The following is a 25,989-nucleotide window of genomic DNA, read 5'->3' as shown; positions in this document are numbered from 1 at the left end:
CTATGCCCTGGTCTGGAGGATGTTGGCATAGTCGTGGAGGCTCTGGGGTGTACCCTGCATCGGTGTGGAGGAGACCCACTTCACCTGGGGAAAAGGTGCGTATGAGGATGGCTCTGTAGCTTGGCCTAGTCCTCCCCGGCCCCACCCACTGAGGTGCAGGACCCCACCTTGAGGAGGGTGACAGTGGCCCCATAGCTCACGCTGAGCAGGAACAGGGTGATGAAGATGTAGGTGCTGGTCCACAGCTCTTCCAGTTCCTTGCTCTCAGCCTCTTCTGCACAGAGGTCCTGGAGGTCTAGCTCTGAAGGGACCAGCCAGTCAACTTCCCCAGATTCCAGGTGACAGTGGGGAGGGGGAGAGCCCATACTGGTAGTCCCGGTGAAGCCGGAATGGCAGAGGTCCCCATCCCACCTGCTCTGCGACTCCTCAGAGTCTCTGGCCACCTCTAGACACCAGCTGCCCTCTTTTCTCCCCTGACCCTGACTACTCATTTCCTCTTCCTACAGCAGTTCCCGCAGTGCCTGATACCCACCACCATCAGCTTAGCTTCTCTTCTGGCCATAGGATGCCTCTATCCAGCCTGCAACTTGTCCTTCAGAGAGTGCCCAGGACCATCCTGGAGGGGCTCTGAACTCATAGGCCCATTTTTCAGGACCTGCGTGCAGGCTCTGGCTCCAGGAATCTTGGCTGTGGTCTCAGAGGGGCAGGTCAGGACACATGGGCTCTGAACCCAGGCCTGTGGGACTCTAGAGAGGGCCTCCTGGCCTGGTAGGGTCTCTATTCTTACCCGAGTCTCCCTGTTGTCTCATTTACTATTCTGATCAGCTACCATACAGCCAATCTTCCTGTCTCTGGTCTCCCGCAGCTCGGTCAGGCATGAGTAGGAGTATAAGGATTGGTCTGGAAGGAGCCCCGAAGTGCTGACTGACTCTGCTATTGGTGGGCCTCAGAGGTATCTTAGACACAATGGCTGGACACTCATCTCTGGATATGGTGAGTGTGTATGGGCTCCATTGTGGGCATGACTGTGTGTGTATGATGGGAACCTCTGCTCTCAGGTGTGTGAACCATATGTGCTGGTGGTTGGGCCTGGGATGGATGTACAGCTTGCTTTGGGCTATTGATAAACCAGGGAGCAATTAATTAAATTAAAAACTACCTGTGGTGAGTGTGTGTACCTGTCTTAGGGTTATAGCAGACAGAGAAGAGTGGTCTGGGAGGCTGAGGCACAGGAGGAGGGCATGTGGAAGACACTGGGCTCCCTAGCACGGTGTAAGTTCCCTACTTCTATCTTGGACTTAACGGCTCAAGTGTATAAAAGGAAAGGATTGAGAGTGGCCTGAGTCAGTCAGCAGTGGGAAGCCCAGTGCAGCCATGTGGGCATGGGTGAGGTGTTTTGCTGTGTCAGGTGCCTACAAGTGTGTGCTGTAGGTGATGCTGTGCTGTTGGAGTCAGACGTGAGTGTGTGTGGCTGCGCGTGTGTGGAAACCCGAGAGTGCACCTGACTGCGTGAGGCTGGCAGCCTATTCCAGTCCTTGGGAAGAATCCAAGTTGGAGTGAGGTTGACGAGAGCACCAGGTCCTGATCCAGGCCTGCTATGACCATATGGCAGGGCAGGTGGTCAGGGCTGTGGGCTCAGCCTCAACGGCTCAGTACAGAGGGGAAGGCACAGGGCCGTGTGGAGTCCTGCCTTCTAAGATGCTGGCTTTGGCTGTTTCTCTGCCTGAAGGGGTTCTAGTATTCAGTTCTAGAATCCAGGAATACCTGGGGAACAGAAACTTGCAAGACTGAGGGGTGGGTGCAGAGGCCTTCTCTCTGTCTGTCTGGATCCCTTTCAGGGGCATGATGCACAGTGAAGGGCAGGAAGGACCAGGGAAGCCTAAGCTGAACCTCTGTGGCATCCTACTTGTCAAACGCCCGGCGCAGGCAGATGGATGTGCTGTTCTTTACTCTTAGCCCTCTCTAACATTGCCCCTTCCTCTATGCCAAGACACTTCGCCCACAACTTGCCCTCCCCAAGAACAGGCACCCAGGGCTCTAAGCAGGCACTGAGTGTTTATTGGGGGTGGCTTCCTGGTTGTTACAACAGTGGGCAGAGGTCTGCCGTCCACATTCCCCACCACAGCCACACGGAGCCCTGGGAAGGATGGAGGGAAGCATCAATTACCAGGGATCTTGGATATTGTTTCCTCCAGAATCCTAGATTCTTTCAGTGCCTCATGGATCACTTTGCAGGTGAATTTTTCATTCTGTTCCCAGTGTGTCTTGGAGACCTCTAGGCGGCTGAAGATGAAGAAGCCTTGATGGGAGCCATTGGACTTCAGGGGTGCTGTGGTTCTGTACTGGGCGGTTGAGACCAGCACCCCATCGTTCAGCCACTGTACTGAGATGTCCTCAGGGAAAAAGTTCTGGATCAGACAGGTGAGTGTGAGTTTTTCCTTGTTCTCCTTCTCTGGTGGTGGGAACACGTACACCTCTGGGGCTGAGCGCTGGCCTGTGGACAGACATTAGTTAGCCAGGTTCTAACCTCTCTGGCCATGAGGGAGCACTAGCCCACTCTCCATCTCCTGTGCTTACCCGGGGCCTTGGAGATGGACCGCTCAATGGGCTTGGGCAGGTGAGGGTGGTTCACTTTGCACTTATAGCCTTTGCCTTCAATCCAGTCGTTGGCATCCACTGGGAGGGTGGAAGTGATGCTAATTGTTGCGTTTTTGTGCCTGATGGAACTCTGGAATGCTGAGCCCACAGGCTCCCCATGCTCTTGGGTCCATGTCACAGTGGCATTCTCCCTGCTTTCCAGGTCCACCACCAGACAGGTAAGCTTGGGAGTCTTAAGTACATACAGGTCCAGGGGGCTGGGTGGGATCAGGTAGGTATTCACGCCACGTGGCGCATACTCTGTGGGGTGGGAAGGGCTGTGTGAGACCTTACCTTTTCCTTAGAACTCTGAGGTCTGGGCATCTGGTATGTGAGGGCCTACCTGAGCACTTCTGGGCAGAGGCCTGATAGTTCCTGTCTTGGGAGGTGACCTGGCAGGTGAAAGTGCTCTCAGACATCCATTGATCCTGGGTGATGTTGAGTTCACTGTAGCTAGAGGCTAGCTTGCCCTCCTTCTTGATTAGGACATCACGTGGAAATGCATTAAGCATCTTCTGTCCATCTTTTAGCCAAGTGACGGTGGCATCACCTGGGATATGGTCATAGATGTAGCAGTAAAGCTGGACGGTGGAGTGGTAGGCAGTGGGGTCACAGGATGAATGGAGCAGCTTCAGGATGGGCTTGGTGATATTGACAGGTGACACTAGGGCGGAGGCAGTGGGTTGTGAGTATCTCTCCAGCCTTGTGCTCCCGCAGGCCTCAACCCAGGCCCCCGAGTGTCCTCCTGTCACAGGTTCCCACTGTGACTGTAGCCAGCCCAGCACTGCTTACCTGGGATAAACTTACTCTCGTTGAATCCGGATGGGGTATGTGTCACCTGACAAGTGAAGTTCTTGACTGACTTGTTCCAGGTGGTCACTAGGCTGGTGGTGACCCTGAGTTCAGAGTCCACGGCAGGGAAGTTCATGGTGCTTATGTTCGGGGAGTTTGGAGACCAGGTCACAGTCACCGGGCCAGGGAAGTAGTCCTTTACCAGGCAGCCCCGTGTCACGAAGGCAGAGTCTGCCTTACAGGGCTTCAAGGCATAGACAAAAGGCTTCTGGACAGAGACTGTGAGACAGACAGGATCTAGGTTAGACTGGCCTCAGACCACTGCATTCCGGCAGGCTGGGGGACTGATTAGGGTGTTTGTGACAGGAGCAGGGCTCTGGGGACAGATAATCAGAATCCTTGTGGGTCCTGTCTTTGTTCTCTGTGCCCAAGCTCAGACCCAGGGGTCCCCTGATACTTTACACCCTGCCAGGGTTTTCTCACTCATTGCCCTTCGCTGGCTTAGCACAGGAGGGCTGGACTTGAGCTTTGCAGCAAGCGGCAATTGCCCTCTTTCTTGATTGGGAAATTATATAAAAATTTAGCCATCATCATTTAGTGACATCATCTAGGATGTGGCCATAGATGAAGCAGGAGATCTGGGTGGCAGATGGGGATGGGAAGGCCTTAGGGCTGCAGGATGGAGTAGCTTCGAGGTGGGCTAGGTGATATCGACAGAGGGACCAGGCTGTCCCTTAGGTTGAAGTCCAAGGAACAGGTACACCATAGAGCTTGGGGACCCAGAAATCCAATGAATTGCCAGATTATCCCTTCTGTCCCCACTCTTGGGGACTGGAGAGTCAAAGCCTTCCCAGGACCACAAGTTCCTCTGTGAGTCACATTAATTCTGTTTTGGGGCATATGGAAGACAGAGCTGTGAGATTCTTGCTCCCTAGGCTGTTGGTCTCAGCCTCTCTGAGACAGAAGTGCCTTGCTGTGATTCCTGTTTACCATATCCCAACCTGTGTAGCCTTCTGCCTCCCAGATGACCCCTGTGGACACCAAACAGCACATAGATAGCAAAACCACACCAGACGCCACCCTGGTGGCTGCCTGATTGCTCTAATGTGCATACGTGCCTATGATATTCTCCTGAGCCAGGGGCCCAGCTCAGCTCTGTGCCAGGCCCCCAGAAAGCAAAGGATACCATTAAGCCTGCCTGGCTCTACCTACCCAGTCTAGCTGACTACAACAGGACAAAACACCCTTAAGTGATTTTGAGCACTCTATCTTAAACCCAGTTCAGTTTAGCGTCAGAAACTTCAACCAGACCAACAGACCCATAGCAGTTTGGTCCGGTCCAGAACAATTTAGCTTAGCTCGGCTCATGTCACCCTAGCCTGGCCAATTCCAGCTCAGTCCAGTTTAGTGCATCCCAGGCTAGTTTATCCCAGCTTGTCCCAGCTCAGATCAACAACCCCCCCCTCCCCCCAACCTGGCAGAGCTCAGTACAGCCTAGACCAGCTCAGTTTAACCACACCCAGTACAACTCAGTCCAGATCAGGCTAGTACAGTATATTCTAGCTCATCCCAGCTCAGTCTAGCTCAGTCTAGTTCAGCTCAGTACCATCCAGTTCAGCCTAGCTCAGCACAGCTCAGTCAGGCCCAACAAATTCAGCCCAGTCCAGCCTAGCTCAGCTCATTCAAGTTCAGTTCAACATAGCTCAGCCGTCTTTGGAAGTCTAAGCCAAGCTCACCTCCGCTAAGTTCAGCCTCTATCAGTTAAGCCCAGTTTAGCCCAGCTCATCCTGGCCCAGCCCTACTCAGCCTCACTCAGCCCACACAAACTAACTTAGCTCAGCCCAAGCCAGTCCAAACCAACCTACCTCAGGGGCATTCAATCCAACTCAGTCCAGCCAACCTAGGCCTACCCAGCCCATTTTAGGCTAGTCTACCCAACCTGTCTCAGCCCAGATCAGCCCGACTCAGCCTAGCTCAGCCCAACCTTGCCTAGACTTTTTCAACTGAGCTCAGTATAGGCCAAATCAGTACAGCCCAGCCTTGCTTAGGCCAGCCTAGCCCAGCCCAGCCCACATTAGACAAGACTAGTGTAGCACAGCTTAGCTCAGCCCACCCAACCCAGCCCAGTCCAGCCCAACTAAGTTCAGTCTAGTGTAACCCAGCTCAGCCAGGCACAGTCCAGCTCAACCAGGTCCAGCTAAGTTAAGTCTAGATCAATCCAGTCCAGTCCAGTCCAGTCCAGCCCAGCCCAGCCCAGCTTAGCCTAGGTCAGCCTAGCTCAGACCAGACTACATCAGTGCAGCTCAACTCAGTCTACCCAAGATAGCTCAGCCTAGTCCAACTGAACTCAGCCCAGCCCAGCCCAGTTCAGTGCTGCTTAGTGCAGGGCAGCCCTGCTTAGCTTACTTAGCCCAGCTCAGGCCAGTTCAGCCATTCCAGTCCAGCCTTGCCTACCTCAACCTAGCTCAGTATAGCTCAGCTCAGCTCAGTCCAGCTCAGTCCAGCTCAGTCCAGCTCAGTGTAGCTTAGTCCAGCTCAGCCCAGATCAACCTAGCTCAGCCTAGCTCAGCTCAAGCTCAGTCCAGCTCAGTCCAGCTCAGTCCAGCTCAGTTCAGCTCAGACCAGCACAGCTTAGCTCAGCCTAGCTCAGTCAACTCAGTCCAGCTCAGACTAGCTTAACCTAGTTCAACCTAGCTCAGTCCAGCTCAATCTAGTTCATCCTAGCTCAGCCCAATTCAGCCCAAGTTAGTCCAGCTCAGCCCAGCTCAGTCCAGCTCAGCCCAGATCAACCTAGCTTAGCCTAGCTCAGCTCAAGCTCAGTCTAGCTCAGCCCAGCTCATCCAAGGCCAAACAAACTAAGACTAACACAGCTCAACCCAGTCTACACAACTTAGGTTAGCCTGGTCCAGTCCACCCAACCTAGCTCAGGCCAGTCTAATCCAATCCAACGTACCCAAGTCCCTCCTACTTTAAGGCATCCCAGCCAAGTCTGGCCTAGTTGAGCTTAGTTTTAGCCCTGCTCAGCCCAGCTAAAACCAAACTAGACCATCTCAGCTCAGTTTAACTCAGCCAAGCCAAGGCCAGTTCACTCAAGCTCAGTCCAACCTAGTACAGCCCAGCCCAGCTCTGGTTAGCTTAGCGTAGTCCTGCTGAGACCAGTCCAGCTCAGCTCAGCTCAGCCTACCCTAGCTCAGCTCAGGCTAGTGCAACCCAGCTCAGACCAGCTCATACCAGCCCAGGCCAGCCTCGTTTAGCCCATCTCAGCCCAGTTGACCTAGTCTGATTCAGATCAGTCAGCCGGCCCTAGTTTAAATTTGCTCAGCCTAATCCAGGCCCCTCCAGCCCATACTGGCGCAGTCCAGCTCAGCATAGTCCGCTCAACCTAGCTCAGGCCAGTTCAGCCAAACCCAGCCTAGCCAAATCCCTCCTAATTTAACCCAGTCCAACCCAGTCTGGTAAAGCTCAGCTCAGTTTAGCCCAGATCAGCCTCAGCCTAGCCCAGTCCAGTCTTATCTAGGTAGACCTAGGCCATCTCAGCTCAGCTCAGCCCAGTCCAGCCCAGTCCAGTATAGCCCAGCTCATCCCAGTCTGATTCAGCCTGTGTCAGCTCAGCATAGTCTAGCCCAGGTCAGCCCAGCTCAGCCTAGCCCAGTCCAGTCTTATCTAGCCAGACCAGCCCATCTCAGATGAGTATACCCCATGTAGTTCAGGCTAGCCCAGCTCTGCCTAGCCCAGTCCACTCCAGGCCAGTCCAGACCAACCCATAACAGCTGAATATAACCCACTTAGCTCAGTAAAGCCAAGCTCAGCCCAGCCATGACCAGCTTAGCCCAGCCCAGCCCAGTCTAGCTCAGCCTTGTTTAGCTCAGCCCTGCTTAGGCCAGTTGAGCCAAGCCCAGCACAGCCTAAATCAGTTTAGCCCAGCCCAACCCAGCTAATCCCACAGCCCAGTCATCTATCCCAGCCCAGTCTAACCAAACCCAGTTCAACCTAGCCCATCCCAACCCAACTCAGTTTAGCTTAGCCTAGTTCAACCAGTTCAGCCCAGCTCTGCTTAGCCAGTTCAGTCCAGTCTTGCCTAGTCTCATTCAGATCATCTAAGCCTACTCTAGTTTAAGCTTGCTCAGTATACTCCAGTCCAGGCCAGCCTAAACTAGTTAAATCCAGTGCATTCCAGTCCAGTTCACTTTACATGGCGCATCCCAGCCAAATCCAGCCCAGCCTAGCTCAGAAAAGCTTAGCCCCACTCAACCCAGTTCTGCCCAGCCCAGCCCAGCCCAGCCCAGCCCAGCCCAGCCCAGCCCAGCCCAGCTGTGGACTCTGTTCTCTTTGTAGTTAGCTCATTGCAGGACAATTCCTTGCCATCATTTGCTGCCTCTGGGTGACATTCTTGTCCTGGTGGCTTGCAGGCAGATTCATGTTCAGTCTATTTTGAGGTTTTTGAGCTTCTCTTGACAGCTTTAGTTTATCTTGGTTCACCCCTGTCTGGTTGAGATTCATGGTCCCTTGTCTTTGTGGATAGCTGTAGCTGTTTCTAATATCTGTGTTTCTGACACAGGGAAGTTATAGCTAAAGAACATTCAATGACCAAGAGACTCAGTCTATGTTGGAAGGCAGCCCGGGTGTCCCCTTCCCCATCCATGACCCTGTAACCTGTTTATCTCTGCTACGTAGGCTCCCCGGGGCTGTAATACCTGATGTCCTCTGGTAGGTGGCTGTGGCTGGCCAGGCTGTCCTCATCTGCAGTCATCCCATTTCCCTGTACAGGCTCTCAGACGACTCCTTGGTAACCATTGTTATATTCATGCCCATATGCTGGTACTAGGGGAGGCTCTGCCTCAGTGCCCTCAGCTAAAAGTGGGGTGGGAACCCCCGACCTCAGCAGCCCTGGAAGTTCCCCTTTTTATTCTGTTCTTGGGAAGTTGACTAAGGGAGAGTGGGGTCTCAGGTGAGGCCTCTTTCTAGGAGACACACCTGCATGCTCCTCTCTGTTGTCTGGTCCCAGGGCTCCACTGTGCAGCTCTTATCTGGGTGCCTTGCATGTGCTTACAGTCACCATGCCTGTGTCCTTGGAGCACCACTGCCCTGAGGAGGGACTGGGCTCTAGCCATTGCCCTTTCTGTTCCTTTGGCAGCACTCCAAGGGGAGGATGGTAGCCACTTTACGAGTGATGAATGAGACACAGAAAGGAACAGCCTGACACGCAGGGCCTCAGACAGTGACACCCTGGTTCCCGCCTCAGCTCTGGAGCTGACACACTAATGAGGGTGGCCTTCCCTGGCGCTCACTCACAAGTGGCTGTCCTTCAGCTGGGTCCTCTATCTGCTTCTCTGGCAAATGATCAGGAAGGCTAGAGAACATATGGGCTGAGACCGGGTTTCGTGGAGCTGTGCAGAAGCAGTGTCTCTTCCAGGCCTATGTCTGCATTGTGGGGCGGGAAGAGAGGAAAGACCATGTGGAAAGCTGGGCTTCGGCTCGGCAGTTTCCCTAGGGTACTACTAACAATGTCTGTTTTGACTGTAGTTGGTGCTTTACTGACCTGTGCAGAGCAAGCTCATCTGGGTACAGACCTTCCCTCTACATTTTGGTTCTTAGGACTTCCATGAAAACACATGGCCAAGCTATAGGAGCCACCAACTCAGCTTATAAGTGTTGAGGTTTGAGAGAGAAACAGAGATTTGGGGGAGGAGATCAGTGCTCTGTCCCTTCGACCTTGGATGCCCAAGGTCAATTGCCCCAGTGCAACGTACCACGGGACTTAGGGTTTGACAAACCTGGCTTCTACAGGGTGTTCAGTCATGTTTGGAAGATATCAGGGAGCTACTGGACAATGGCAGGGCCAGACAGGCTGGGAGCTGATCCAGTACGGTCAGATGCAGTTAGGATCTTTGGGGGACTGGGGAGAGATCGGAGGGAACTGGGGCCTTGCCTGACCTTGTCTTTTTCAGATATAGTGTCTGTCTGAAGTTATGGGTCTGGCCCTCAGCCTTCTAACAGACATGGGTGGGAGTCTGAGGGGTAAATTCAGAGCTTCCTGGAAGGTTCTGAGGGAAAATACAGGTGTGAGGAGCCTCTGTTACAGCTGGATCAGGTGCTGCTGTCTGTGGTGTACCCTGAACAGTGGTAAAGTCTTTACTTCCCTGGGAGCATGAGGGCCAAGAACCTTTGTGCCCAGCATGTCTGGACCTGATTCTTTTTTATTTTATTTTATTTTATTCTTTTTTAATTAAAATTTCCGCCTCCTCCCCGTTTCCCATTTCCCTCCCCCTCCTCCCACATATTGCCCCCTCCCCCCTCCTCCTATCCCCACTCCTCTTCTCCTCCCCCCACTCCATTCCCCCTCCCTCTCAATACTGAAGAGCAGTCCAAATTCCCTGCCCTGGGGGAAGACCAAGGTCCTCCCACTTCTATCTATGGACCTGATTCTTTTTTTTTTTTAACTGTTTATTTTTTTTATTCTTTTTTACTTAAAATTTCCAACTGCTCCCCGTTTCCCATTTCCCTCCCCCTCCTCCCACATATTGCCCCCTCCCCCCGCTCCCCTCCCCCTATCCCCACTCCACTTCTCCTCCCCCTAGTCCACTCCCCCTCCCTCTCGATACTGAAGAGCAGTCCAAATTCCCTGCTCTACATGAAGACCAAGGTCCTCCCACTTCTATCTAGGTCCAGGAAGGTGAGCATCCAAACAGGCTACGCTCCCACAAAGCCAGTTCATGTATTAGGATCGAAACCTAGTGCCATTGTCCTTGGCTTCTCATCAGCCTTCATTGTCCGCCTTGTTCAGAGAGTCCAGTTTCAACCCATGCTTATTCAGTCCCAGTCCAGCTGGCCTTGGTGGGCTCCCAATAGATCAGTTCCACTGTCACAGTGGGTGGGTGCACGCCTCGTAGTCCTGATTTCCTTGCTCATGTTCTCCCTCCTTCTGCTCCTCATTTGGACCTTAAGAGCTCAGACGGTTGATCCAAATTGGGTCTCTGTCTCTCTCTCGATCCATCGCCAGATGAAAGTTCCTGTGCCATTCTCCTTGGCCTCTCGTCAGCTCTCATTGTCCACCACATTAAGAGAGTCCGGTTTTATCCCATGTTTTTTTCAGTAGCAGTCCAGCTGGCCTTGGTGAGCTCCCAATAGATCGGCCCCCCTGTCTCAGTGGTTGGGTGCACCCCTCATGGTCCTGACTTCCTTGTTCATGTTCTCTCTCCTTCTGCTCCTCATTATAACCTTGGTGGACCTGATTCTTAACTGACACCCAGGATGGGCTGGGCTGCTGGTTCTGGGTACCTCAAGAGTTCTATTTTTGGTGTCAGTGGGTGACCCCCTGGAAGGAGAGGAGGCAGCTATAGCTTCTAAAGCTGTAGGCCCCACTAGGAACCCTGTCTCATTCCTGGGGAAGACTACATTGTGACTCTCCTCTTGCCTCCAAGAGTCATCCTTGCCCCACCCATTCCTGTCCAAAGGGTGATCACTCCCTTTCTGCTCCAATAGTGCCCACAGTGGCCCCATCAGCAAGGTACATTTAATGCCTGTGCCCTGCTCTCACCTTTACCCCATCCATCTCCTGGGTCATGGCGCCACCGGGATCCAGTCCCCCTTCAGTCACTCCCATAGGTGGCTCCTTTATTCCGGTGACTGGGGCAGATCTGTCCCTGGACGGGCCAGACAGGTCTAAGGTGTGTAAGTGTAATGACAGGTCTTCATTGGGAATATTGTAATGTTTACATTTTCTTCATGTAGAATGAGCTGTTGGGGGCCAGGCTGATTTGACCTTTCGATGTACTATGGTTGACTGTTTTCTATATCAGGTAATGTTATATCTTTTAGAGACCCGTAGGATTATCATCATGGGATTCCTGCTGCTTTGAATACTTCAGAGTCTTGAGGAAGCCATATTTGAGCTGCAAAGAATACTGTAATCATGGCTGCTGCTGAAGCCACAGGAGGCCTTGTTCTAGCTACCATGGCTACTCGCTGCACCACTGCTGGAAAACTGCATTTCAGCTATGACCTCCAGCAGCCTTGACCTGTAGATAACACCTCTCAAGGTCAGGGAGGAAGAAGAACATATTTCCTGGTGACTTGAAAAACATGGTTATTATCAGAAAGAAAGCTCTACCTATTTGAGACCCACGATCCATGCTTCTGCAAGGCTTGTGATCGGTGGAACCAAAGGCAGTATACACGTAGGGCTGTGACTGGTGGAAGTGCAATGTATGTATGAGCCCACAGTCTGCCCCAGCCGTACAACTGCCACCACACTCAGAGGGCCACTTTGGGCCTATGGTGGTTCTTTCACTGTCAGGCCAGAGTTGGTGGGCCCCATTAGCTCAGGTCAGCTGTTTCTGTGGGTGTCCCCATCATGGGCTTGACTTCTTTGCTCGTATTCTCATTCCTCCCTCTCTTCTTTGAGAAGCTCATTGACTGAGCATTTATAATTAATAATACGTCTCTGGGTGGTTATTTGGGAGCTGACCGGTGGGACAAAACTTCCACCCACATGTGGTGCCCAGTGTCTGTCCACATATATCCAAATAAGACCTGAACAAGCTTAAAAAGTTTCTAAACACACAAAAACAGAGCCAAATGTGGCTTCCTAGTTTTGTGTCTCTCATGCTGGCGGCAGTACAGAGACGCATCTCCCAGCTGTAGTACAGAGACACATCTCCCAGCTGCAGTACAGAGACAGAGACATCTCCCAGCTGCAGTACAGAGACACATCTCCCAGCCGCAATATAGAGACACATCTCCCAGCTACAGCCCACATGCTTGAGGCGCCACAGTCTCATGAGCTAAGTTGCTTGACAGGTTTAAGGTTTTGCTCATACAGACAGAAAAGGTTACAGATACACAGCAAAGCAGGTGCAGATTGGAAAAAAAACCATCCAAACAATTATAGTATTTAACAATGTGTGTAGGCTTAAGAAAGAAAAGAAAAAGGGTACAAACAGTCATAGAAAAAAGTAGCTTAAAAATAATAAAGGAAAATCTTTAAAGAAAGAGTAAAGTAACGTAAAGGAAAAAAGGCATATAAAGATGGAAAGTACAAAGGGAGTCTGGATCCTGTGTTATTGTGTGCCTTTAAATTTTTTGATTGCTGATGAATAAATTAAAGTTGCTGAAAGGCATTTGATTATGGAAACTGCTAAATTAAACCAACCTATATATTAAAAAAAGTCTTAACTTCAAAATGAGAGTTAAAAATGTATTGCATTGGGGGAGAGGTTATACTTGTATTTACACAGGAAACAAAAGGTTATAGATTCCTTTCTGATTAATAAAGATCAGATTTGACCAGGGTAGATCTCCTGAGTATCTTGGCTACAGACATAGGGAGGAAGCCAAAAAAAAAGACTACAGATCAGGTAACATGTAAGCTGATCCTTTGACTTGGGAACAGTGCTGAGATGAGATAAAATATGATAAATCTTGTTGGCTACAGAGTCTTCATGACTTATTATTATATGCCATCCTTACATATGGCATAGATAAAGATTATATTACAGTTTGAGTATACAGTCTACATGGACTTATAAAGCCTCTTACAATAAGGGATCAAGCTCTGAGGAAGCAGGCCTGAGCCAGAGACCTCTGTGGGACTAGGTCCAAGCCAGGGACCTTTGTGGGAGCAAGCCCAAGCCAGAGACATCTGTGGGAACAGGTCTGAGCCAGCAACCTCAGTCAGAGAAGATCCAAGGCAACAACCTCCACAGGAGCAGGTACAAATAGAGCCACTGCAGAGGGAGCAGGCCTGAGCCAGAGACCTCTGTGGAACTGGGCATGAATCAGCAACCTCTGAGGGAGCAGGCCCAACTCAGCAACCTCCATTGGAGCAGGCCTGAGCCAGGGACCTCTGCTGGAGCAGGCCCAAGGCAGCGACCTCAGCAGGAGCAGCCCCAAGGAAACGACCTCCGTGGGAGCAGGTCCAAATGACCCCCCAGGATTGCAGAGCAACCCCGGGGAGTGCTGAGTAACCTCTAGGAACACCAGTGACCATGGCCCTTACTACACCATGAGGAGTAACCATCTGAGCCTTGGATCTACTGGCACCTGGAAGACTGATCACCAAAGACACAGCTCCAACTACACCAATCAGAGGAAAAGATGGGTAGACAAGGTAAGAACACACTCAACACCACAAAGAGCAATACAATACCAACAAAAACTAGTGGCCCTAGTTTTTGAAAACCCAAATATAGATGAAGCAGAAGAAAATGACCTAAAAATAACTTTAGGAGAATGTTTGAGGTCCTTAAAGAGGAAATGAAAAATTCCCTCAAAGAAATGGAGAAAAGACAAAAAATTTGGAAGAAATCATCAAATCCCTAATAAAAATAAAGAAAAAGCAATCAAACAGGTGAAAGAAATGATTCAAGACTTGAAAACCAGAACAGAGACAGTAAAGAAAACACAAACAGAGGAATTTTAGAAATAGAAATTATGAGCCTAGGCAGTTTGGATGCTCACCTTACTAGACCTGGATGGAGGTGGGTGGTCCTTGGTCTTCACACAGGACAGGGAACCCTGATTGCTCTTTGGGCTGACGAGGGAGGGGGACTTGATTGGGGGAGGGGGAGGGAAATGGGAGGCGGTGGCGGGTAGGAGGCAGAAATCTTTAATAAATAAATAAATAAATTAAATAAAAAATAAAAAAATAAACTTCTGAAACTGTAAGTCACCCTAAAAAAAAGAAATAGAAATTATGAGAAAATGATCAGGAACCACAAATGCAAGTATAGACAGCAGAATATGGAAAAGAGAATTTCAAGTGCTGAAAATACAATAGAGGAAATAGACTCATTAGTTAAAGACAACATTAAATCTAACAAAAACTTAACACAAAATATCCAGGAAATATGGATAAATCTTGAAAAGACCAAGCCTAAGAATAATAGGAATAGAAGACAGAGAAGAAGTACAGCTCAAAAGCGCAGAAAATATATTCAACAAAATCATAGAAGAAAACTTTCCCAACCTAAAGAAAGATATTCATATGAAGATACAAGAAGCTTACAGAACACCAAATAGACTGGACCAAAAAAGAAAGTTTCCTCATCACATAATAATCAAAACACTAAACATACAGAATGAAAAAAGGATATTAAGAACTATAAAGGGAAAAGACCAAGTAACATATACAGGCAGACCTATCAGAATTACACCTGACTCCTCAATGGAAACAATGAAAGCCAGAAGATCCTGGTCAAGTGTTATGCAGACATTAAGAGACCACAAATGCCAGCCCAGACTACTATACCCAGCAAAACTTTCAGTCACCATAGACAGACAAAATAAGATATTCCATGACAGAACCAGATTTAACCACTACCTAGCCTCAAACCCAGTCCTACACAAAGTAGTAGAATGAAAACTTCAATCCAAGGAAGTTAGCTACAACCCCCAAAACACAGACAATAAATGATCTAACAGCAGCAAATCCCAAAGAAGGGAAAATCACAAAATAACATCACTAACAATGACAACTAAAATTACTTAATTTTCACTTAATATCCCTTAATATAGATGGACTCAACTCACCTATAAAAAGGCAAAAGCTAACAAACTGATTATGAAAACAGAATCCATCCTTTTGATGCATACAAGAAATGTAGCTGAACCTCAAAGACTGATATCACCTCAGAGTAAAGGGTTGGAAAAGAATTTTCCAATCAAATGGACCTAAGAAACAAGCTGGTGTAGCTATCCTAATATCTAACAAAATAGACTTCAAACTAAAATCAATCAAAAGAGACAAAGAACATTTCAAATTAGTCACAGGAAAAATCCATCAAATACTGAACATCTATGCCTTAAATACAAGGGCACCCTCATAATGCGAAAGAAAAACTACTAAAGCTTAAATACACATTAATCTCCACACACTAATAGTGGGAGACTTCAACACTCCACTCTCACCACTGGACAGGTCTGTCAGGCAGAAAATTAATGGAGAAATTAGGGAACTAACAGATGAACAGATGTTATAAATCAAATGGACTTAACAGACATCTACAGAACATTCCACCCAAACAAGAAAGAATATACCATCTTCTCAGCACCTCATGGAACCTTCTCAAAAATTCACCATATACTCGGTAACAAAACAAACTTCAACAGATTAAAAAAAATTGGAATAACTCCATATATCTTATCAGATCACCATGGCTTAAAATTAGAATTCAATAGCAACACTAATTTCAGAAAGCCCACAAACACATGGAAAATAAACAATGCTCACTTGAATCATCAATGGGTGAAGGAAGAAATAAAGGAAGAAATTAAAGACTTCCTAAAATTTCATGAAAATGACCACACAACATACCCAAATTAGTGGGACACAATAAAAGCAGTGTTGAGGAAAATTCATAGCACTAAATGCCTACATAAAGAAAATGCCACACTAGTGAGTTAACAGAACGCCTGAAAACTGTAGAACAAAACGAAGCAAACTCACCAGGAGGACTAGATGGCCCAGGAAATAATCAAATTGAGAGTTGAAATCAACAAAATAGAAAGAAAGGAAACAATGCATAGAATCAATGAGACAAAGAGTTGGTTCTTGGAGAAAATCAACAAAATAGACAAACCTTTATCCAAACTAACCAAAAAACAGAGAGAAAATATCCAAATTAACAAAATCAGAAATGAAAAGGGGAACATAACAACAGACACAGAGGAAATTCAGAGACTCATTATGTCATATTTTGAAAACCTGTACTCCACAAAACTGGAAAACCTCAAGGTAAAGAACAATTTTTCTGAATAAATATCACAAAAATTAAATAAAGACCAGACAAACAAATTAAATAGACCCATAATTGCTAAAGAAATAGAAAGAGTCATCAAATGTTTCCCAGTCCAAAACAAAACAAAACAAAACAAAAAACACCCAGGGCCAAATGATTTTAGCACAGAATTTTACAAGATTTTTTTTCTTTTCTTTTTTTTTTTTGTTTTTTGTTTTTTCGAGCCAGGGTTTCTCTGTGGCTTTGGAGCCTGTCCTGGAAGTAGCTCTTATAGACCAGGCTGGCCTCAAACTCACAGAGATTTGCCTGCCTCTGCCTCCCGAGTGCTGGGATTAAAGGCGTGTGCCACCACCATCAGGCTCTATAAGATTTTCAAAGATGAAATAATACCAATACTCCTCAAATTGTTCCACACAACAGAAACAGAAGGAACATTGCCAAACTCTTTTAATGAGGCTGCAATTGCAATTGCCCTGATACCCAAACCACACAAAGACATTACTAAGAAAGAGAATTATAGCTCAGTCTCACTCATGAACATTGATGCAAAAATACTCAATAAAATACAGGCAAACCGAATCCAAGAACACATCAGAAAAATCATCCACCATGATCAAATCGACTTCATCCTAGAGATGAAGGGATAACCAACATATGAAAATCTGTCAATGTAATCCACCATATAAACAAACTGAAAAATAAAAACCACATGATGCATCTCATAAGATGCTGAAAAAGCCTTCAACAAAATACAACATCCTTTAATGATTAAGGTCTTGGAGAGAGCAGGGATACAAGGAACATATCTAAACATAATAAAGGCAATATACAGCAAGCCAACAGCTGACATCAAACTAAATAGAGAGAAATTTGAAGTGGTCTTACTGAAATCAGGAACAAGACAAGGCTTTCCACTCTCTCCACATCTATTCAATACAGTACTTGAGGTTCTAGGTAGAGCAATAAGACAATAAAAGTAGATCAAGGAGCTACAAATCAGAAAAGAAGAAGTCAAACTATCATTATTTGTTGATGATATAACAGACCCCAAAAATTCTACCAAGAAACTTCTGCAACTCATAAACACCTTCATAATGTAACAGGATACAAGATTAACTCAAAAAATTAGTAGCCCTCCTTTAAACAAATGATAAATGGGCTGAGAAAGAAATCAGAGAAACATCACTCTTCACAATAGCCACAAATAACATAAAAGATCTTGGAGTAACTCTAACGAAACAAGTAGAAGACCTGTATGACAAGAAGAACTTTATATCTTTTCTTCTTCTTCCTCTTCTTCTTCCTCTTCTTCTTCCTCTTCCTCTTCCTCTTCCTCTTCCTCTTCTTCTTCTTCTTCTTCTTCTTCTTCTTCTTCTTCTTCTTCTTCTTCTTCTTCTTCTTGACAGGGTTTTTTTTTTCTGTAGGTTTGGAGCCTATCCTGGAACTAACTCTTGTAGACCAGGTTGGTCTCAAACTCACAGAGATCTGCCTGCCTTTTTCTCCTGAGTGCTGGGATTAAAGGTGTGCACCATCACCACCTGGCTAAATCTTTGAAGAAAGAAATTGAAGAATACACCAGAAAATGGAAAGATTGCCCATGCTCTTGGTTAGGTAAAATTAAAAAAGTAAAAATGGCAATCTTACCAGAAGAAATCTACAGATTCAATGCAATTCCCATCAAAATCCCAGTAAAATTCTTCACAGACCTCAAAAGAACAATACTCAACTTCATATGGAAAAACAAAAAACCCAGGATAGCCAAAACAATTCTGTACAAAAAAGGATCTTCTGGAGGCATCACAATCTCTGACTTCAAACTCCACTACAGAACTACAGTACTGAAATTGGCATAAAAACAGTCAGGAGGACCAATGGAATGAAATCGAAGACCCAGGTATTAATCCAGACACCTACAAACACCTGATTTTTGACAAAGAGGCAAAAGACATACAATGGAAAAAGAAAGCATATTCAACAAAGGGTGCTGAACTGATACAGCCCCTTTGGATGTCAGTATGGTGATTTCTCAGCAAATTACAAAACAAGACCCAGCCATACCACTTTTGGGTATATACCCAAAGAACGTTCAATCACACCACAAGGACATGTGCTCAATTATGTTCATAGCAGCACTGTTTGTCATAGCCAGAATCTGGAAACAACCTAAATGCCCCTTGACTGAAGAATGGATAAGGAAAATGTGATACATTTGCACAATGGAGTACTACACAGCAGAAAAAAATGACATCTTGAACTATGTGGGCAAATGGATGGGTCTAGAAAACATTATATTGGGTGAGGCAACCCAGACCCAGAAAGACAGATATCATATGTACTCACTCATTAGTGGGTTTTAGACATAAAGCAAAAAAAAAAAAAAAAAGCAGCCTACAATTCACAATCGCCAAGAACCCAGTTTACAAAGAGACCCCTAAGAGAGACATATATGGATCTAATGTACAAGGGAAGTAGAAAAAGACAAGATCTCCTCAGTAAACTGGGAGCATGGGGACCATGCGAGAGGGTTGAAGTGGAGGGCAGAGGAAGGGTGGCAAGCAGAGAAAAATGTATAGCTTAATATAATCTTTAAAAATTTATAATAAAAATCAAAGGGAAAAAACCCTACTGCTTCACAGAAAACTCTGTCAGATATTCTAGGTCTGTAGGCCGAAGACAGATGCCCCAATGTTGCAGAAGAATTTTGGGTGACTGTCCAGGAAGCCAGATGTTCTTGTCGTTAGGTAATATTGCATCCTTATGGGGTCTATGATGGAGTTAAAGACTAAATAGTTAAACATATAGTTTTCTTTAGTTATGATTAAAGTTAAATTAGGTATAAAACCTTAATTCACAAAGATAAGATGGATAATATTTTCTCAAAATTTTCCAGATGCAAATGGACTGGATATTGTAACTGTAATTCTTGCTTGATAACTATTTTTGTTGTATGTAGTTTTACTATGTTAAAGTTAAAACCTTCATTTTTAATTAGACAAAAGGGGGAAATATTGTGTAATAATCTTTTGTGCACTTTATGAAAATGTATTGCTTTCATTGGTTTAATGAAGACCTAACTGGCCAATAGCTAGGCAGAAAGACAGACTGAAAGAATGCTGGGAAGAAGGACAGAGTCACCAGCCAGACACAGAGGGAGTAGAATGTGTAGAAGATGAGGTAACAAGTTATAAGCCACTTAGCAGCATGTACATTAAGATAATGGGTTAATTTAAGTTGTAAGAGCTAGTTAGTAGCAAGCCTAAGCTACTGGCCAAGCATTTATGATTAATAATAATCTCTGTGTAGTTATTTGGGAGCTGTCTGATGGGACAGAAATTTCTGCCTACAGTAAGGTGTCATGTGGCTGGTCTCATCCAGTTGGTTGAAGGGCTTTCCAGTAAAGCTGGGTTTGTGAGATGTTCTTGCGTCACTGTAACAAGATACCTCAAAGAAACAGCTTAAGGGAGCAAAGAATTATTTTTGTTTGGCCTCATGTGCTTAGTCAAACATCATAGTAGTGGAAGTGTGTGGAAGAGGCTATTTATTTCTTGACAGATGGGAAGCAGAGATAAAGTGAATAGAGAGTCCAGGGTCAGATATAATGCCACATACATACCCACAGTGACCTGCTTCTTCCTACTGTTCCCTACTTCTCCACAACACCACCACATTCTGACTCTACCAAGGTTTTGATCCACTGGTATTCAGAGCTCTCAATACTTAGCCACCTCTGGAAATTCCTTCATAGACACCTCCACATCACTTAGTTCAATCAAGATGAACCATAAAAATTCTGTCTATTATCTGCTATTCCTTGTCATCTACTTACCTATTCCTTTATTGTTTTCTGACTCTGTTATATATTATCCATCATCTCTCACTAGTTGCGCTTCTCTGGAGGGTCTTGGGTACTTATCTCCGAGACCCTGAAACAAAGCCCAGTATAGTGCACATCACATACAATAACTGGCTACATTTACTTCAAGTAAAAGATCAGGATTATTTTTGTTTGTTGGTTTGTTTTTTTGCTTTTTTTTAAAAATTATTTTTATTCTTTTTTAATTAAAATTCCCACCTGTCCCCGTCCCCCATTTCCCTCCCCCTCCTCCCAAATATTGCCCCTCCCCCCACTCCCCTTTCCCTATCCCCACTCCTCTTCTCCTCCCTCCACTCCATTCCCCCTCCCTCTCGATACTGAAGAGCAGTACAAATTCCCTGTCCTGCGGGAAGACCAAGGTCCTCCCACTTCTATCTAGGTCCAGGAAGGTGATCGTCCAAACAGGCTAAGCTCCCACAAAGCCAGTTCATGTATTAGGATCGAAACCTAGTGCCATTGTCCTTGGCTTCTCATCAGCCTTCATTGTTGGCCATGTTCAGAGAGTCCAGTTTCAACCCATGCTTATTCAGTCCCAGTCCAGCTGGCCTTGGTGTTTTTTTGCTTTTTTTGAGACAGGGTTTCTCTGTGGTTTTGGAGCCTGTCCTGGAACTAGCTCTTGTAGACCAGGCTGGTCTCGAACTCACAGAGATCCACCTGCCTCTGCCTCCCAAGTGCTGGGATTAAAGGCGTGTGCCACCACTGCCCGGCAAAGATCAGGATTTTTATTAACTTTTTTTTTTTTTTTTTTTTTTTTTTTTTAAAGATAGGGCTGGTTTCTAATGTTCTATGCAGCCAAAAATGACCCCAAACTTCTGACCCTCCTGTGTATTCCTGTGAAGTATTGGGATTACAGATAAGCATCACCGCACCTGGCATATTATGTAATGGGGATCAAACCCAGGGTTTCCCTCAAGCTATACAAGGCCTCCACCGATTGAACTATATCCCTAGCCCAGGACTAGAATTAAAACATATTTTTATTTTTTTGAGATTAAAATATAATGATATCATTTCCCACTTCCCTTTCCTTTCATCCAGCATTGCCTCTATTTCTTTCATTGTTGTCTAACACAAATATTTACATATATTTCTAAATATATGATTATAACCAGGACTAATATTTTGATGACATCTGTTTCATAGTTTTGCCAGGGATGAGTGTGTCAACAAGCTCTGCAGGAAACAGAAAGTATTGGGGTGTCCTCACTAATCTCTGTGCCTATCACAGTGTTTGGTCTCTTTTCTGGGGTCTAGGTCAAGGGACAAGTACTTTCTGGATCGTGACATTTTGGGGCAAAAGGACAGAACCATGTGGACTCACACTGTGCCTGCTCTCATGCACATCCTGTTTGAGGCTGAGCTCTTCCTCCCACGACCAGAATGCCTGAGCATGGAGTGATCAGTCAGGGAGCTGGTACTAGGATGAGTATGTGCTTGGGGAGCAGGGGATGGGTTCCCTAAGTGCGCCATGTTCTCTGTGCCCTGCGACCTCACATTTATGGCGGAGTTCCACCACTTGGTCTCTCTCTATGGGGTGTCTTCAGCCTGCCACAGGAAAAGATTCTGTGGCTACATGATGTGTGCGTGCGTGTATGCATGCGTGCGTGTGTGCGTGCATGTGCGCGCGTGTGTGTGCGTGGCAGACTTGGAGACCTCCTGCTCTGCCCAACTGGCCAGTGTCACATCCTAACTGGAACAGCCACTTAGTTCCCAGTACATATCTGTGCCAGATTAGAAGGCCAGTTAGTGGTGAGGGAACTGGTGTGACTTTATCGTAAGTGCCCAGCAGTTGTATGAACCTGCAGGAACATGATCTAGGGGGGACATTCCTGTCTCCAGAGCTCAAACTTCACTGGAAAGTGGACATTCATGGTCACTGAGTGGAGTAGTGGGGTGCTGTGCTGGGTAGGGTGAGGGCAGTCATAGAAGAGAAGGCAGGTGATATGCTGGAGGCCGTGGAGTAAACACAGGAGGGAGAACAATGAAGGATTTGTGTGCAAAGCCTGAGGCGTGGGCACTGCGTCCAAGGGGAGTGGTGCTGGGAATTAGTCAGCATTTATCTTCTTATAAGGACTTACGTGACTGTGTCATGTATGGTTCCCGTGTTGTGGCTATTACATGATACCACACCGTGATGCCCATGTGGACATGTCTCTCTGTGTTCTGAGACAGTCTTCATGTAATTTATGTGTGCTCATATCATATGTATGCATATGCCACTTCTCATTCAGGCGATTGACCTGGGCTAAAATTGGTATTTGAGTCATGTGACGGTTCCCAGGTTGTGGGAGAATGTAAGTAGGTCAAGTGTCAGTTTCTGTATGGTCAGTCATGGCTACTACCTCTGTGCCTGGCTAGCACAGGAATTCTGTATCCTTTAGGCTGTGCCTGTTAGGAACTGTAATTGATGTCCTCTATAGAAGTTCCACATGCATGTCATAAAGGCTAAATCATAGATGTACACCAGAGACGTCATGTGGGGATCTCTCTCACACACATAAACAAGTGGTTATCATAGTATGAACGTCACATATACATGCCACACCACAGAATACACACCGTGGATATCATACCACAGAGGTCAGGGAGTAACTCAGATAGCATCAGGGAAACAACCAGTTAAACTCAGCCTGAAACCAGTTGGTCTCAGAGCTGGAGGTTTGGAAGGCTTGTCCAGTGATTGTGGTGTTTGTGTCTATATGTTTAGTGCTGATGGAGGTGTTAGGGCTCAGGTGGCTAGAGCACTTCATAAGGTGGGAGACCCTGGGTGGAGTCTAAGTGCTGTGGGGTGCCAGGAGGTGGTGGAGGATGATGCAGGGTCAGTACATATGCAGAAGTGAGGGAGGGGCTTGGAGGTAGGACGTCTGCACTTCCTGAGACCGTGCGGTCAGCTTTGGTTTGGGATCATCTCCCAATAAGAAATTGAAGCAGGGCTAGAGAAATAGCTCAGCAGTAGTTAAGAGCTTTTACTGCTCCTGCAGAGAACACGGGTTCAATTCCCGTCACCTACATGGTGGCTCACGACCATCTGTAATTCCAGTTCCAGGATAGCTGATGCCTCTTCTCACTTCCATGTGCTCCTGCACGCACATGGCACACAGACATATGCTCAGGCACACTCACATACGCATGAAGCAAACAAACAGTTAAAAATTAAAAAAGAAGGTGAAGCAGCTGGAGGCCAGCACTTGCTCTAGGGAACAAACAACTAGAGAAGCAGGGCCAGACCCAGAAGGAAGAGTGGGAAGGATCTCACTGGTTGGTCTTACTGGTCAGTTGGAGCTGGAGTCCAGAAGACTGGACGGTCCTCTCTATCACACATTACTACCCTGCCCCTGAATTTCAGGGTCGCCCAGCTCATCGTGGTATACACCTCTCCCCTGCGCCTCTCCTGCCCCTTCTCCTGGTAGCCACAGCCTGTGTGGGTTACACCTGACCCCAGAATGAATCCCACACAGTCTGACTAGTAGACCTTTGGAGGAGACTTAGGATAGAACTCATTACTGGTTGGCTGAGGTTTTGGCATGTTGGCATAGAGGGGGAGTGGCATTGTATGTAGGAAAGCTATGAATCGTAGAGGTCTTAAGGTCATTGTTAAAGGCTAAATTCTGTCCCCAGCAGATTCACCAGTTTGGCATTTAAGCCACCAGGACCTCAAACTGTGCCCATGTTTGCAGCCTGTGGGGACACACGGAGAAAGCATCTACAAGCCAAGCAGAGCCCTGCTGAGAACCCACCCTGGTCTGGGACTTCTACCAGTGAGACAATAAACATCAGTTATGGAGGCAGCTGAATGAATCCCTGTCCTTTGCTGAATCCATAGCAGCTCAAAGTCACTGAAGGCCACTTGCTTCTCAGCTGGTGTGGGAGGCTTTGCCTGGCCAGCCTGGGGGTCCTCTGGGCTTGGGCCCTGCTTCCCAGCCCGCCCATGGGAGCAGGGCAGTCTCCAGCGGGAAAGAAACTATCTGTAGGGAGAAGGTGCCCAAGCTTTTGGTGATTCTGGGTGGCAGGACTGGAGTCCAGCTGTGAGTGACTCGCTGAGGGAAGGCCCCGGAGGACACAGGACCAGGTGGGAGGTAGAGGGGCCTGCACGGCTGGCTCACTGGTCTGGGCATCATGCTTAGTTTCTGAATGTCAGGGCTGACCCATACAAGAAGGGCACAGTGAGATACAGATAATTAGAATGTTTTATTGTTGAAAATACCTAAACAACAGCAACACACACACACTTGCACACACAGAGACCTTAAAGACATTTATAGTCTCCAGAAGGAAGAAGCTGTTAAAGGTCCAAGTTCTCTAAGCATTTCCTGCCAGTCACAGAAGGGCAGATGCCCACACTCTCATCCTGTCTGGAGACTCTGACGTCTCATTGGCCCTGAGAGGTGATGGAGAAGTAGACACAGGGCTACTGTCCCCTGACCACAATAGCCCTGGTACCCCAGCTCTGTTTTCCTGCCTGACTGGTATTCACTGCTGTAAGTGGTCCAGTCTGGACGCCAGGCCTGCAGGGCAGGTCTGAAGTACTGTGGTTCGCTTCCAGTCAGCCCTTCACATCTCTTCCCTGCTGCTCCTTGGCAGCCTTCTTTTTTGGTGAGGGGTGCTGATAGCAATATTCTCACCAGGGCCCTTTCCTGGAGGGTTTTTCTGGTTGTTCACCCAGCCAATACTCAGTGGCCTCTGCACTTGTCCCTGCTAGAGCTTCGCAATGCAGTCCTTCTGAGCGTCTCCTTAGAGTGTGACCAGGATCTCGATGGAGGTGGCAGTGGCCTTATCTTAAGGTTTTCTTGTCAACGGTGTCTGTGGGTTGGATCCTGCGTCTGAGAATCCAGCATTTTGAGTGGGTAGCAGGAAGAGGGGCCCGTGCAACTACTCTTATTTCCAGTAGGCACGTCCTAACAGTTTGAGAGACACAGGCCCTTTCCTTGGCCTAGGGTTCACAGAAGTGCCAAGAAGGAAGCTGCCCAAGCATAGCGGGCACAGGGGTACCCGAGTGACATTCAGTGGTCTCTTTTGGGCTGTGGTGACCCTGGTCTTCTTAACACACGTCTTTCAAGGATTTAAAAACTTTCTCCTTTCTGGGAAAATCCCCTTCAGAGGATGGTATGAGCAAGGATAGCTCCAAGGCTGGTCCCCAGTACAGCTGGGCTCAGGCAATGTGGGCTCCCAACTCCTCCTGGGCAACCATTCTGAGGTCTCGGATCTCCTGGTGTCAGTTTGAAGGGAGATGGTACTTCTGGCTCCAACCAGTTAGTTATCTGGCAACTGCTTTGGGGTGTTGCCCAGATCTGGGACAAAGTCTGCTGTCCACATGGTCCTCCGAAGGGTCAACAATTGAGAGTGCTGATTCAGAGCATCGTAGGGTCAGAGGGTGGTGACGTCAGAGGGCAGTGTGGGCTCCATGTTAGCTTCCATAGTAGGATGGATGGGGTTCTGCAGGGCCTAGGAAGCCCTGATCATCCCAGAGGAAGTGGCCTAGGCCCCCTGCCCGATCATATTTCTGTAGTCAGGGGAGATTGCTTGCTTCAGCTCCACCACTGAGGAGAAGATCCACTTTACCTGTGGGGAGGTGAGAGTAAGTCAGAGACCCAAGCTCGGGCCCTTCAATCCCATGGGTGAGACAGAGGCCCCTCCCTCCTGCAGTTCCTTTCATACAGGTAGGAGAGTGGGGATGGTAAGGGGCCAGGCTAGGATACACGAGCAGACAGCGTGGAGACACTGTGAGGGTTGAGATTGGGACAGTGAAGTTTACACTGCGCCTTGGTGAGTTTAATGGGGACATCATTAAGGGGGTATTGTGATAGTTAGCATGGGACAATAAGGGATATTGTGAGGATCAGTGTGGAATACAAGGTGTGTCGAAAGCCAGTATGGGGATGGCACGAGGATCACACAGGATGTCACGACAGACAGAATGACAGACAGCATGGGACACTATGAGGAGTCACA

At 47.4% G+C, this 25,989-nt stretch overlaps 1 gene segment (V, D, J or C); it reads right to left on the bottom strand.

Moving 5' to 3' along the window:
• LOC130882234 (immunoglobulin heavy constant epsilon-like) lies at positions 1 to 22,182 on the bottom strand. The segment is given in 7 exon segments: positions 1 to 84; positions 168 to 301; positions 2,168 to 2,494; positions 2,578 to 2,898; positions 2,981 to 3,301; positions 3,430 to 3,708; positions 22,119 to 22,182. Coding segments are annotated over 7 exon segments (1,530 nt in total).
• Between the last annotated feature and the right edge of the window lie 3,807 nt (positions 22,183 to 25,989).

The sequence above is a fragment of the Chionomys nivalis genome, chromosome 10 (genome assembly GCF_950005125.1).
Source record: "Chionomys nivalis chromosome 10, mChiNiv1.1, whole genome shotgun sequence".
Taxonomy (NCBI): domain Eukaryota; kingdom Metazoa; phylum Chordata; class Mammalia; order Rodentia; family Cricetidae; genus Chionomys; species Chionomys nivalis.
This window is presented reverse-complemented; position numbering and strand designations above follow the sequence as displayed.